This window comes from Dendrobates tinctorius, unplaced genomic scaffold, assembly GCF_039654945.1.
Source record: "Dendrobates tinctorius isolate UK_male_01 unplaced genomic scaffold, ASM3965494v1 ptg000378l, whole genome shotgun sequence".
Lineage (NCBI taxonomy): Eukaryota > Metazoa > Chordata > Amphibia > Anura > Dendrobatidae > Dendrobates > Dendrobates tinctorius.
In genome coordinates this window covers 131,493-146,417 of record NW_027362044.1, presented here as the reverse complement: position 1 = coordinate 146,417, position 14,925 = coordinate 131,493, and the positions used below count along the sequence as shown (strand labels likewise).

General features: G+C 49.9%; 1 protein-coding gene across 1 annotated transcript in view; it reads left to right on the top strand.

Annotated features, from left to right (window-relative positions):
* The window catches only part of LOC141075900 (glucose-6-phosphate exchanger SLC37A1-like), a 56,927-nt gene that overhangs the window by 29,838 nt on the left and 12,164 nt on the right, over positions 1-14,925 (top strand). The window contains exons 2-5 of the mRNA XM_073563109.1: positions 2,153-2,245; positions 3,128-3,209; positions 5,430-5,559; positions 5,637-5,715. Of these exons, the coding sequence (XP_073419210.1) occupies positions 2,190-2,245; positions 3,128-3,209; positions 5,430-5,559; positions 5,637-5,715 (347 nt within the window). The 5' untranslated portion in view covers positions 2,153-2,189. The remainder of the gene's footprint in view (positions 1-2,152; positions 2,246-3,127; positions 3,210-5,429; positions 5,560-5,636; positions 5,716-14,925) is intronic.

Genomic DNA, 14,925 nt, shown 5'->3' with positions numbered 1-14,925 from the left:
TATACACTGCACAGTAACACTCCTCCTGTATATATGCCCTGCACAGTACCACTCCTCCTGTATATATATACTGCACAGTACCACTCCTCCTGTATATATATACACTGCACAGTACCACTCCTGTATATATACACTGCACAGTACCACTCCTCCTGTATATATACTGCACAGCACCACCCCTCCTGTATATATACACTGCACAGTAACACTCCTCCTGTATATATGCCCTGCACAGTACCACTCCTCCTGTATATATATACTGCACAGTACCACTCCTCCTGTATATATATACACTGCACAGTACCACTCCTCCTGTATATATACTGCACAGCACCACTCCTCCTGTATATATACACTGCACAGTACCACTCCTCCTGTATATATGCCCTGCACTGTACCACTCCTCCTGTATATACACGGCACAGTACCACTCCTCCTGTATATATACTGCACAGTACCACTCCTCCTGTATATATACTGCACAGTACCACTCCTCCTGTATATATACACTGCACAGTACCGCTCCTCCTGTATATATACACTGCACAGTACCACTCCTCCTGTATATATACACCGCACAGCACCACTCCTGTATATATACACTGCACAGTACCACTCCTCCTGTATATATACACTGCACAGCACCGCTCCTCCTGTATATATACACTGCACAGTACCACTCCTGTATATATACACTGCACAGTACCACTCCTCCTGTATATATACACTGCACAGTACCACTCCTCCTGTATATATACACTGCACAGTACCACTCCTCTATATATATACTGCACAGTCCCACTCCTCCTGTATATATACACTGCACAGTACCGCTCCACCTGTGTATATACACTGCACAGTACCGCTCCTCCTCTATATATACACTGCACTGTACCACTCCTCCTGTATATATACACTGCACAGTACCACCCCTCCTGTATATATACACTGCACAGTACCACCCCTCCTGTATATATACACTGTACAGTACCACTCCTCTATATATATACTGCACAGTACCACTCATCCTGTATATATACTGCACAGTACCACTTCTCCTGTATATATACACTGCACAGTACCACTCCTCCTGTATATATGCCCTGCACAGTAACACTCCTCCTGTATATATGCCCTGCACAGTACCACTCCTCCTGTATATATACACTGCACTGTACCACTCCTCCTGTATATACACGGCACAGTACCACTCCTCCTGTATATATACACTGCACAGTACCACCCCTCCTGTATATATATACACTGCACAGTACCACTCCTCCTGTATATATACACTGCACAGTACCACTCCTCCTGTATATATACACTGCACAGTACCACTCCTCCTGTATATATACACTGAACAGTACCACTCCTGTATATATACACTGCACAGTACCACTCCTCTATATATACACTGCACAGTACCACTCCTCCTGTATATATACACACTGCACAGTACCACTCCTCCTGTATATATGCCCTGCACAGTACCACTCCTCCTGTATATATGCCCTGCACAGTAACACTCCTACTGTATACATGCCCTGCACAGTACCACTCCTGTATATATACACTGCACAGTACCACTCCTGTATATATATACTGCACAGTACCACCCCTCCTGTGTATATGCCCTGCACAGTACCGCTCCTCCTGTGTATATGCCCTGCACAGTACCACCCCTCCTGTATATATGCCCTGCACAGCACCACTCCTCCTGTATACATACACTGCACAGTACCACCCCTCCTGTATATATACACTACACAGCACCGCTCCTCCTGTATATATACACTGCACAGTACCACTCCTCCTGTATATATATACTGCACAGTACCACCCCTCCTGTATATATGCCCTGCACAGTACCGCTCCTCCTGTATACATACACTGCACAGTACCACTCCTCCTGTATATATATACTGCACAGTACCACCCCTCCTGTATATATGCCCTGCACAGTACCGCTCCTCCTGTATACATACACTGCACAGTACCACTCCTCCTGTATATATACACTACACAGCACCGCTCCTCCTGTATATATACACTGCACAGTGCCACTTCTAATTATTGGCTATTTGTTGATTTAGGTTTTGGGTACTAGTATATATATTATTAATGATTATTATTGTCTTCTGTCTTACAGCTGGCGGCGCTCTCCTTCTCTACTCATTGCACTGTAAATGGCGGCTTTGCCCCCCGGAATTCGCTTCTTCCTCTCGTTTTCTAAGGACCAGTGGTGAGTTTTCCCAGATTCTTCGCCTCCTGTTGGAAATCACCAACATCTAATGTTGTGTCGTGTGCAGTAGTTATGAGGCCGCTGTGTGCATGATAAGTAGAACAACAGGGCTCTTGTCTGTGAGGGGCGCAGATTAGGGGCTTCTGCCATCTATAAGGGGTTCCACAAACTGGTGGGGGAAGGGATTCCATGATCTGTGAGGGACGCAGATTAGGGGCTTCTGCCATCTATATGTGGGGTTCCACAAACTGGTGGGGGATGGGGTTCCATGATCTGTGAGGGGCGCAGGTTAGGGGCTTCTGCCATCTATAAAGGGGGGTTCCACAAACTGGTGGGGGATGGGGTTCCTTGATCTGTGAGGGGCGCAGGTTAGGGGCTTCTGCCCTCAATAAGTGGTTCCACAAACTGGTGGGGGAAGGGATTCCATGATCTGTGAGGGGCGCAGATTTGTGTGGGTTCCACAAACTCGTCAGGGAGTTCAGCCATCTATGAGGGGTGAAGGGATTCCGTGGTCTGTGAGGGGCATAGGTTCGGCGTTGTGGCTCATAGATGTCAGTGCAGTCTATGAATCTGATATCTCACTCGTCATGTTTTCACCATCTTCACCTTTGCTCTCATAATTCTAAAGTAAACTTTGCTTCTACCCAACTATGTGCCTGGGGTTGGAGTGAGTTCAGGGCTTTCCCACCAGGCATCTCTCCTTCATCTCAAGGTGTTTAGGTATTTTGGGTGGATAATGGGGTCTATTGGTTCTTTACTATGGTGAATGATCTTGGTATTGATTTTACCAGAAGTGGAGACTCTCTCCCAGGATTCCATTCAGATTATTTATGGTATATCATTTTATCTAAAAGTTTCTAACATTACAGATATTCTTCTTAGGTTTCGAGCCCTGGTGTTGATCCTGACCTATCTGCTCTACTGCAGCTTCCATCTGTCCAGGAAACCAATTACCATAGTGAAGGTACATGGGGAGAGATGTGATAATATGGAGAATGGGCTACTGGATGAGTATGGAGTCTACTAGGGATGAATACTTGCCGGTCTCTAGTCATAAGGAACCTGGACAATCCAGGTGGTTAGAAGGATAATAGAAAGTATCTTGTTTGGTGGGGTACATGAGCCAGGGGCAATTGTTTGAAAAGGGTAGGTAGGGTCAAAATGGAAGGTCAGCAGTCAGGCTGGGTAGATGAATAAAACGTTCTAGTACTTGAAAATATCTGGCTAGATTGCTTAGCAGCTGGTTGCCTGGGTTTCGGTCAGTGGCATGGGCCTGGGTTTTGTTCGGCGGCGGGTGGCACGGGTCTGGGTTTTGTTTGGCGGCGGGTAGCATGGGCCTGGGTCTCGGTTGGCGGCAGGTGGCCTGGGTCTTGGTCGGCGGCAGGTGGCCTGGGTCTCGGTTGGTGGCGGGTGGCCTGGGTCTCGGTTTGCGGCGAGTGGCCTGGGTTTCGTTCAGGGGGTGGGTGACCTGGGCTTCGGTCAGGGGGCGGGTGGCCTGGGCATGGCTTTCGGTCGGTGGCAGGTGGCCTGGGCCTGGGTTTTGGTCGGCTGCGGGTGGCATGGGCAGGGCTGCCACTAGGAATTTCGGGGCCCCATAGTGGCAAAATTTTTGGGGCCCCCTTGAGACTCCGCCCAGGCTCCACCCAGCCCCGCCTCCACCCCCTCAAACTGTCCATAGTCCCACCGCTCTCTTGGAAAAACTCACCTATCACACATTAACAGTTCCCATCACCAGATCACACATATAGCCGGCAGCTTTTGCCTTGGACAAAAGATGCAATACAATTTAGGTATATTTTTATTTTTCAATTTTTAAAATGACCAATAATATCACATACAAGGAACAAATACCGCTACACCATGTCCAGGCCACATATTACCACCACATAGTGACCTATAATACCACATACAAGGAACAAATACCACCACACCATGACCAGACCACATATTACTTCCATGGTGACCGAATAATACCACATACAAGGAACAAATACCACCGCACCATGCTCAGACCACATATTACCACCACATGGTGACTGAATACTACAATACTGATCATTAATAAAAAAACATAATACTATCACCATAAGTGGCATTATACACAGGAGATCTGTTTTTAGTATGCAGTGTCTGTGTACAGGTAATATAGTGATCAATGACATTATACATAGGAGCTCTGTATATATAGTATACAATGTATAGTGTCAGTGTATAGGTAACACACTAACTCACCAGTGACGTCTGTAGGTGAAGTCCTTCATCCTTGCTTTTCATTCATCCAGCACAGATCGCCATCACGTCTTCCAGCCAGGACTCGTCTCTGCAGGAAATAAGTTATCTAGAGCTCCGCTTGCAGAACACATTACTTATTTTTTCCCAACTTCTACATTACACCACATGAAGAAAAAAAGGCGACAGTGTCGCTCTACACAGTAACAGAAAATTAAACACATCACTGCAGTAATAATATCCCTTAATTAGCCCCTATGGTAATATTATCCCCCATCCTGACCCCCGTGTGTCTCATTCCTGGCTTCAGCCATATATTCTCCCATCCCGCCCTCATGAGTATCCATTCTGCCCCCATATGATCTCCATCGTATCCATCCTGCCCCATGATCCTGTGCGATCTGTCTCCAGCATTCTGCCCCCGTCTCCAGCATTCTGCCCCCGTCTCCAGCATTCTGCCCCCCATGTTCAGCATTCTGCCCCTGGGCCCCCCGGATCGCCGCTGTCAAAAAAAAAAAAAAAAAAAGTTCTCCTTACCTGGCCGCTCTCCAGCGGCTCAGTCCCTCCACGCTGTAGCGCGCTCTAGCCGGCGACTGACACTGACGTCGGACGCCGGCGAGGTGCGCGCTGCGGCTGACATCAGCTACCAGCCTCCGATTAGCTGGCAGCTGTTAAGTATTGATGTGCGGGCCGCCGGGCCCGCATGTCAATAGCGTTTAGCTGCCGCCCACAGCGCCGCTAGCCAGGGCCTGGTTTACCTGCCGGTAGGGGCCCGGTGAGCAGAGGAGACCGGGCCTGATGCGGGCCCCATACGCCAGTAAGGGCAGTAATGCCCTGATGGCGGCCATGGGCATGGGCCTGGGTTTTGGTCGGCGGCAGGTGGCCTGGGCTTAGGCCTGTGACCGGTGGCGGGTTACTTCCTGGGGTAATAGATACTGTTGGTTCCTCTCTACAGGGAGAGTTGCATAAACACTGCTCAGAGCCCAATGAAGTAGAACCTCACAGCTATAAGGAGTTTGTCATCTTGAAGCCACTGCCACCCTCCACGGTGCACAATGCCTCCCGCTGCGGCTGGGCCCCGTTTGGTAAGTGAAGTGTTTTTAACTGGCTAAGTTCTGAATTCTCCAACCTTGTATGAAGTGCAGTCTTATCACTTCCCCAGATAAGAAGAATTATAAGCAGCTGCTTGGTGCCCTGGATTATTCCTTCCTTTGTGCATATGCTGTGGGGATGTTCCTCAGGTAAATGAAGTTGGGTACAGAATTTGCCGGACTTTACTGTGTTTGTGGTGTGTAAGTGATTGCATATAAGAGCAACGTGCAAGTGTGTATATATTCACGTATGTGCAGTGATTAAGGTTACATAGTTTTATACGGTTGAAAAATACAGTTGACAGATGGATATATGTACAACCACCAGGCACAATCCGGGGCCCTACAAGAGCACAACTTCTCCCCTCATCCCAATTGGGGACCCACTGAACTAAACACCCAGAAAAGATCTTTGCACATTTACATAAGGATTTGTTATTTTCTTGTTAAGCATCTAAGCCTTCTTTTGGAACCATTAATGGTTCCTGCTGTGACCGGCTCCTTAGGGTACCGTTACACTTAGCGATGCACCAGCGATCCCGAAAACGATATGGATCGCTGGTGCATCGCTAAGTGGTCGCTAATGAGCTGCCACACAGGCAGATCTCACCAGCGACATCGCAGGGGTCGGGGGTCGCTACTTACCTGTCAGACGCAGCGATCCTGGCGTCCTCCCGCCCGCGTCCACGCCGCGCTCTTCGGCGCCACAGGAAGCGCAGCAGGAAGTGGCCGACGAGAAATGGTCCAGGACGTTCTCGCGCGACCAACGATGAGCAGCGGGTCGGAGGTAAGTATCACATGCAGCGATATTGCTAGCGATATCGCAGTGTGTAACGGGGGCTTTAGCTTGGATGTTCAACAGATTAATAGTTCTCATTATAAAGCCCTGTCTCCTCTGGAGATTGCACCTATCTTTCTCCAGGTGAAAAATTTACTCCCTTGTCAAGGATGACACCGGGGAGATCCCACCGTAACAACCAGTTTGTCAGGGAACACAACTCTGCTGCCTCCAATCACCAGGGCAATTCCACAATCGTCTGATGAATGCTGGACGAGGCCATGGCTGCTGCTTCTACTAGGCCGGTTATTGGGGAAATCGCAGCGAGCGTATGGTGGAATCTGGAGGTGTATACAATGCAAGGAATATACAGGAGCTTCTCACAAAATTAGAATATCATCAAAAAGTGAAACTCATAGATCACTCTGTTTGTAGTGATGCTATATTTCACGGGTTTATTTCTAGTAATGTTGATGATTATGGCTTACAGCCAATGAAAACCCAAAAGTCATTATCTCAGTAAATTAGAATAATTAACAATAAACCCCTGTAAAGGCTCCTAAGTGTCTATAAAGGTCCCTTAGTCTGTTTCAGTAGCTCCACAATCATGGGGAAGACTGCTGACCTCAAGATGTCCAGAGGGCAGTCACTGACACACTCCACAAGGAAAGTAAATTTTGCATTTAATTTGGAAATCGTGGTCCCAGAGTCTGGAGGAAGAGTGGAGAGGCCACAATCCAAGCTGCTGGAGGTCTAGTGTGACGTCTCCACAATCAGTGATGGTTTGGGGAGCCATGTCATCTGCTGGTGGAGGTCCACTGTGTTTTATCAAGACCAAAGTCAGCGCAGCCGTCTACCAGGACATTTTAGAGCTCTTCATGCTTCCCTCTGCTGACAAGCTTTTTGGAGATGTGTGATGAAAATATAATATCCTGTGTCTCTAACGCAGGGGGGCTTATCCTAGTTATCCCACCGCTGCCACCAATTGTGAGGGAAAACCACACGCAAGTCTATCAATTTACCGCAGGGGGGTTTATTTTAGTTATCCCACCTCTGCCACCAATATGTCACGAACTGCAGGGATTTATGTATATCTCACTTTCCAGTTCCGCTTTGGAACTTGCAGCTCTCCGGTGCCCCCTTACTCTAAGGTCAGTCAGGGAACTGCACCTGGTATAAGTAGTCGCCGGACAGGCCGCCTGGATGTGTCCTGGCTGTTAGGCAAGCTGCAGTGAGGGAAATATACAGTGCCTACTAGTAGATCAGCCTGGAAGTGTGAAATGCACTGGAGCAAAAGAGAATGTTATTTCTTTATTTAATTTTTTTTTAAATTGTGAAAAATTTATTCAGAGGGTCATTTATTATTCAACCCCTCAAACCACCAGAATTCTGTTTGGTTCTCCTAAAGTATTAAGAAGTATTTCAGGCACAAAGAACAATGAGCTTCACATGTTTGGATTAATTATCTCTTTTTCCAGCCTTTTCTGACTATTTAAGACCCTCCCCAAACTTGTGAACAGCACTCATACATGGTCAACATGGGAAAGACAAAGGAGCATTCCAAGGCCATCAGAGACAAGATCGTGGAGGGTCACAAGGCTGGCAAGGGGTACAAAACCCTTTCCAAGGAGTTGGGCCTACCTGTCTCCACTGTTGGGAGCATCATCCGGAAGTGGAAGGCTTATGGAACTACTGTTAGCCTTCCACGGCCTGGACAGCCTTTGAAAGTTTCCTCCCGTGCTGAGGCCAGGCTTGTCCGAAGAGTCAAGGCTAACCCAAGGACAACAAGGAAGGAGCTCCGGGAAGATCTCATGGCAGTGGGGACATTGGTTTCAGTCAATACCATAAGTAACGTACTCCACCGCAATGGTCTCCGTTCCAGACGAGCCCGTAAGGTACCTTTACTTTCAAAGCGTCATGTCAAGGCTCGTCTACAGTTTGCTTATGATCACTTGGAGGACTCTGAGACAGACTGGTTCAAGGTTCTCTGGTCTGATGAGACCAAGATCGAGATCTTTGGTGCCAACCACACACGTGACGTTTGGAGACTGGATGGCACTGCATACGACCCCAAGAACACCATCCCTACAGTCAAGCATGGTGGTGGCAGCATCATGCTGTGGGGCTGTTTCTCAGCCAAGGGGCCTGGCCATCTGGTCCGCATCCATGGGAAGATGGATAGCATGTCCTACCTGGAGATTTTGGCCAAGAACCTCCGTTCCTCCATCAAGGATCTTAAGATGGGTCGTCATTTCATCTTTCAACAAGACAACGACCCAAAGCACACAGCCAAGAAAACCAAGGCCTGGTTCAAGAGGCAAAAAATCAAGGTGTTGGAGTGGCCTAGTCAGTCTCCTGACCTTAACCCAATTGAAAACTTGTGGAAGGAGCTCAAGATTAAAGTCCACATGAGACACCCAAAGAACCTAGATAACTTGGAGAAGATCTGCATGGAGGAGTGGGCCAAGATAACTCCAGAGACCTGTGCCGGCCTGATCAGGTCTTATAAAAGACGATTATTAGCTGTAATTGCAAACAAGGGTTATTCCACAAAATATTAAACCTAGGGGTTGAATAATAATTGACCCACACTTGTATGTTTAAAATTTATTAAAATTTAACTGAGCAACATAACTTTTTGGTTTGTAAGATTTATGCATCTGTTAATAAATCCTGCTCTTGTGTGAAGTTTGAAGGCTCTAACTTATTTGCATCTTATCAAACCTGCTAAATCTGCAGGGGGTTGAATACTACTTGTAGGCACTGTAATTACTCCTAGCCGCAGCCAGACAATAAGCTTATTAAAACCCGTCCCGTCACTGCCAGCTTTGCCCAACTAGCCCAGAACACACATCGCTGCCACCAGCTCCGATTTCTTCATTAGTGGTCCGAAGCCAACCCAAATTAAAAATTAGTAGCGTGATTCACTTCAGAGAACGTCCAGATCCGTTATAGAGCAAGGAGAAACGAAACTAGTAATTTTATATATTTTACTCCAAAAAGGTACACAAGGTATAAAAAGATATTACAATATGAGACAAAGTATGTACAGACAATTACAAAATAACAGGGATTAAAGGTAGAGAAGCACTTACATTTGCTTAAGTCATCTCAGGCAGACCATGTGGGTGGGAGGGGTGATACATCGCAGTGCATCACAGACCCATTCTGTAACAGGCTTCCAGGTCCAAAGATGCCTGGGAAGTGGACTCTTACTAGTTTTACCCCCTGGTAGTGACATCACTAAAGGGGCTGAGTTATGGCAGCCCTCCTCTTTCTGCCCAAGTGAACACTTTGCTACAGAAACTTCTGAATTACATAATTCGGGAAGGGAACCTCGTATGGCGACGAACAGAGTATCGTCTTACTCAGCATGACGTTGGCGTTCCTTTAAGTCCAAACTGAGAGTATTGACATGAATCGGCTAAGTAGGAATGCGTTTCTTGGATTCTGCTGACGCTGGAGTCTAGAAAACTGCAGGGCGGGTAGCTCTATCGAAGCACATCCCAAATATGTAATTTTCTTGCTTGTAACACCAACTGGGGTCAAGATATGCCCTAATAGTTAGAGCTTACATCAACTCTAACTTAGACCCATAGCACATGGTTTTTACACAAAAAACTGGCCTCTGCTAATTATCACATTCCTGCGGGAGGGGTGAGGATGGAGTGTAGTATTACATGCAGGCAGAGGGAAAGAAAACTGCAGGTGCTGGGGGGGGGCGGAGGAGGGGGGGTCTAAAACCCACAGCGTGCCTTGCACAGTCCTTATGGATGTGTGAATGAAAAGCCATGGAATGTTCTAGTGTTCTAGAAAGGTATTTTGATAGTAGAGCATTTCTGTAGTATCATTACAAGATGGAAATGTCATTCTCCAGCAGGACTTGGCCCCTGTCCACACTGCCAAAAGTACCAATACCTGGTGTAGAATCAACAGTATCACTGTGCTTTATTGACAGCAAACTCGCCTGACTTTAACCCCTTAGAGAATCTATGGGGTAATATCAAGAGGAAGAAGAGACACCAGACCCAACAATGCAGAAAAGCTGAAGGCTGCTATCTAAGCAACCTGGGCTTCCATAACCCCTCAGCAGTGCCACAGGCTGATCGCTGCCACGCCACATTGATGCAGTAATTGATGCGAAAGGAGCCCGACCAAGTATCATTTTTCAAGCTGGTGTTATATTCTAATTTCCTGAGATGACTTTTGGGTTCTCATTGGCTGTAAGCCATAATCAACATTACCAGAAATAAACACGTGAAATAGATCACTCTGTGTGTAATGACTCTATAGAATGTTTCACTTTTTGTATTGAAGCACTGAAGGAAATTAACTTTTCTCGTTTGCCTTATTGGGGGACACAGAGACCATGGGTGTATGCTGCTGCCACTAGGAGGCTGACACTATGCACAAAAAAAGTTAGCTCCTCCTCCGCAGTGTACACCCCACCGACCGGCAGGAAGTTCCTCAGTTTAGCTTAGTGTCAGTAGGAGGTGGACACGGGTCTTTTATTAGACCCCTATCTACCTCGTCGTGCGTCGTTCCTTTACAGGTTTCGGAGGGATACGGAGTGAACAGTCACATCCGTACTCCCACAAAGAGACTATGAGTATGGCGTGTACTGCCACCCCGTATCCTCATAGGTCTCCGTGGCAGGACCAGGAGCCTCGCACAGGTGCGTGCCAGCTATACGGACAGTCCTTGCCCCCCGCCTCCCACCATCTCGCCTACCAGAGCCTGACGGTTGGACGAGGCGTGGATTCCATAAAGACGACAGACAGCGTGGGATTCTCAGGTACCTTTATTGTGGCCCCCGGCCTGGGTGAGTATGCGGTCTAGCGGTCCCCCGGCGTTTTTCATCCTAAGGCGGTCGCCAGGGGACCACGGTAGGGCCTGCGCGCCCGCTTCTCCCCACGGTCGCCGCATCCATGAAGGCCCCTGTTCTTTCGGGCCTTGTTCTGCGCCCCCCCGTTTTTTCTTCATCCCGGCAGGGGTATACAGGGGTCGGGCTGTGGGAAGCAGGGACGCGGCACAGGGTTGCGGCCCGGTGTTGCGGCGCGTCTTCCGCGCCGACCCCCTGCTGACAGGTGGCCGGCGCTATTAATTTAGACCCCGGCTTCATCTCGGGCCTGTCGCGGCCACGCCCCCTGCCCCTTTCTTCTAAGCGGGCTTCTCTCCCGCCCGTCCTAGGCCTTCCCAGCCCCCTTGCCTCACACCAGCCTGCTATTGGACAGCGGGTGGTGCTAAGGGGATCTCTGCGGCGAGCTCCGCCCTTCTTCTCCCTCTGGCAGCGCACCCTTTCCCTGGTGGTCGCCATCTTCTCAGCCTGCCAGCCGGACCTCATTCCCTGCCGGATTTCGGTCGCTGGGCCTTTTTTTCAGCCGGATTGGCCTGGCCTCATCCTGCAGCCAGATCAGAGAGCGTCGCCCTTGGGGACACCGGACCGTGAGTAGCTCTGCACCTGCAGACTGACACCCTTCTCTGCCTTCTGTCCCCTAACCGGCCGGCACTGTCTCTCTTTTCACTATGTCCAACGCTAAGTCTGATCGTACCCGCTCTGCGTCCAGCCCGACACCGCTCAGGAGCCATCCATAGCCCCAGGGGCGAGTGAGCCCCCCATGCCGGGTTGGGCCTCCTCTCAATCACAGTCAGTGGCAGACCTCATCAAGGTGTCTCAGTCCCTAGTAGCCGTTCTGGACAAGTTGCCCTTGGGAGCTTCGGCGGGACCCAGCACGTCTCAGGACGTCCCATCTGAGCCAGCCAGCGGCAGTCGCAAGAGGCCCAGGCAGGACCTCCAGGCGGAGTCCTCCCCTCGTCCTACCTCACCCCATAGTCCCCAGCAGTCTCCCTTTCGGGCCTCCTCCCCCGAGTCAGGCGAAGCGCTTTCGGAATCGGAAGGGGTCTTAGAGCTGGATTCGGACCAGGATGCGAACATGAAGGTTACGGTGCAAAACCTCATTGCCGCGATTCACCATACCTTTGACATCGCTGACGCCCCTGCGAAATCCTCAGATCAGGAGTTTTCGTCCAGACGGGCGGAAACACCATCCAGGGTGTTTCCCTTCCATTCTGAGTTTGGAAAGATTTTTACAAAGGAGAGAGAAGATCCGACCAGACGCTTTCAAAGAGGAAAGCGTCTCGGCGTGCTGTACCCGTTTGCTAAAGAGCTCACGGACAACTGGGCCGCTTCTCCCTCGGTGGACCCTCCCGTGTCCAGACTTTCTAATAATACGGTCCTTCCGCTGTCAGGTGTGGCGTCGCTAAAAGATTCTAATGATAGGATCATAGAATCTCTAGCAAAATCTGCCTTCGAAGCGGCATCAGCAGCAGTATGTCCAGTCTTTGTTTCTTCTTGGGCAGCAAAGGCCATATCCACTTGGGCAGATGACCTTCGGCAGGGCATTCTGGATAAGGCACGACCAGAGCATTTGGCCGATCTCGCCAATCAGATTTCCCATGCGGGGGATTATCTGCTTTCTGCCTCCTTGGATGCCGCATCTTGCGCAGTTCAGGCGTCAAGTAACATCGTGGCAATCCGACGTACAATTTGGCTCAAAGCTTGGCAGGCGGACTTGTCCTCTAAAAAGTCTCTGACCAATCTGCCTTTTCAGGGAGTGCGTCTCTTCGGATCACAATTGGATCAGATTATTAAGGACGCTACCGGAGGTACGAGTTCTCTTCTCCCCTCCAAGCCTCGCAGACCTCCTCCAAGGTGTCAGTTTCGTCCCTTTCAGACTTTACGCCGTTTCAATACGGCGGAAAACCCTTCCAACCAGCAAAGGCCACAGGCACGTCAGGAAAGAAAGGTTTCCTTCAGGCCCACTCCGTCCTGGCGGTCCCACTCTTCCCAGGGAAGACCGTCCAGATCTAGATCTGGACGGTCTACGTCCGCATGACTACCATCGGTCTCCCGTGGGTCCCTTCCAATTGGGAGGTTGACTTCTCTTCTTCAGCGACGTCTGGCTCGCCTCAGTAGAGGACGCTTGGGTCAGAGAGGTTGTATCAACAGGATACAAAATAGAGTTCATTTCTCTTCCACGGGATCGTTTCTTACAATCCCGTCCGCCGAGGGATCCGGCCTTGGTCCCGGGATTCGGTTCGGCCATCGCCTCTCTTCTCAGTTCCGGGGTGATTGTGCCCGTTCCCGAATCGGAACGCTTCACAGGGTTTTATTCAGACCTGTTTGTGGTGCCGAAAAAGGACGGGACAGTTCGACCCATCTTGGATCTCAAGTTACTCAACAAGAGAGTTCGCCTTCGCCACTTCCGGATGGAGTCAGTTCGCTCGGTAATTGCGTCCATGGAGGAGCAGGAATTCATGGGTTCCATAGACATCCAAGATGCCTATCTACATGTGCCCATATTTCCCGGACATCAGAAGTTCCTGCGGTTTGCGATTCTTCACGAACATTACCAGTTCGTTGCGCTTCCTTTCGGGCTCGCCACCGCTCCCAGAGTCTTCACGAAGATTATGGCGGCGTTGATGGCCTTGTTGAGGATCAGAGGTCTCGTTCTCCTCGACGATATCCTGATCAAGGCCCCCTCCTTTCAACAGGCCCGCCTAAGTGTGGCGATCGTTCTAGACACCCTGTCCAGTTTTGGGTGGATCGTCAACCGGGAAAAGTCCTGTCTGGTCCCTACTCAACGCCTTGTGTTTCTGGGCCTTCTGTTCGACACTCGTCGGTCAAGGGTATTTCTCCCACAAGACAAGATTCTTTCCCTACAGCAGGGCATGCGATCATTACAGATCACACGATTTCCATCCCTCAGGACAGCCATGAGGGTCCTGGGGAAGATGGTGGCGGCAATAGAGGCAGTTCCCTTTGCCCAATTTCACGCCAGGCCACTCCAGCATGCCATTTTGTCCAGGTGGAACAGGTCGGCTCTGTCTCTGGATCGTCCGGTTCGCCTTTCCTGCCGGATCAGGCGGTCTCTCAACTGGTGGTTGACGTCTCCCCTCATTCTCTTGGGGCGGTCTTTTCTTCCCGTTCACTGGCAGATTGTCACTACGGACGCCAGCCTCATCGGCTGGGGTGCAGTGTTCCGCAGTCACACTGTTCAGGGTCGATAGTCGACTCAGGAATCAGCTCTGCAGATCAATGTCCTAGAGATACGGGCGATCCATCTAGCTCTCGTCCACTGGGAAAGGCGCCTCAAGGGCCTGCCTGTCAGGATTCAGACAGACAATGCCACAGCGGTGGCGTATATCAACCGCCAAGGGGGGACACGGAGTGTCTCAGCCCTGGCGGAAGTGTCCAGAATTCTTCAATGGGCAGAGACCTTTGTTCCAAAGATTTCCGCGGTTCACATTCCCGGCGTGGACAACTGGGCCGCCGATTTCCTCAGCCGCGAGGGTCTCGCAGCAGGGGAATGGTCCCTACATCCGGAGGTGTTTCATCTGCTCCGCCGTCGGTGGGGAACCCCGGATGTAGACCTCATGTCATCTCGCCTCAACAGGAAAGTCCCACAATTCGTGTCCAGGTCTCGGGACCCTCTGGCAGTGGGCGCCGACGCTCTGGCCGTCCCTTGGTCACAGTTCGTGCTCCCCTACCTGTTCCCTCCTCTGCCTCTTCTTCCCAAGTT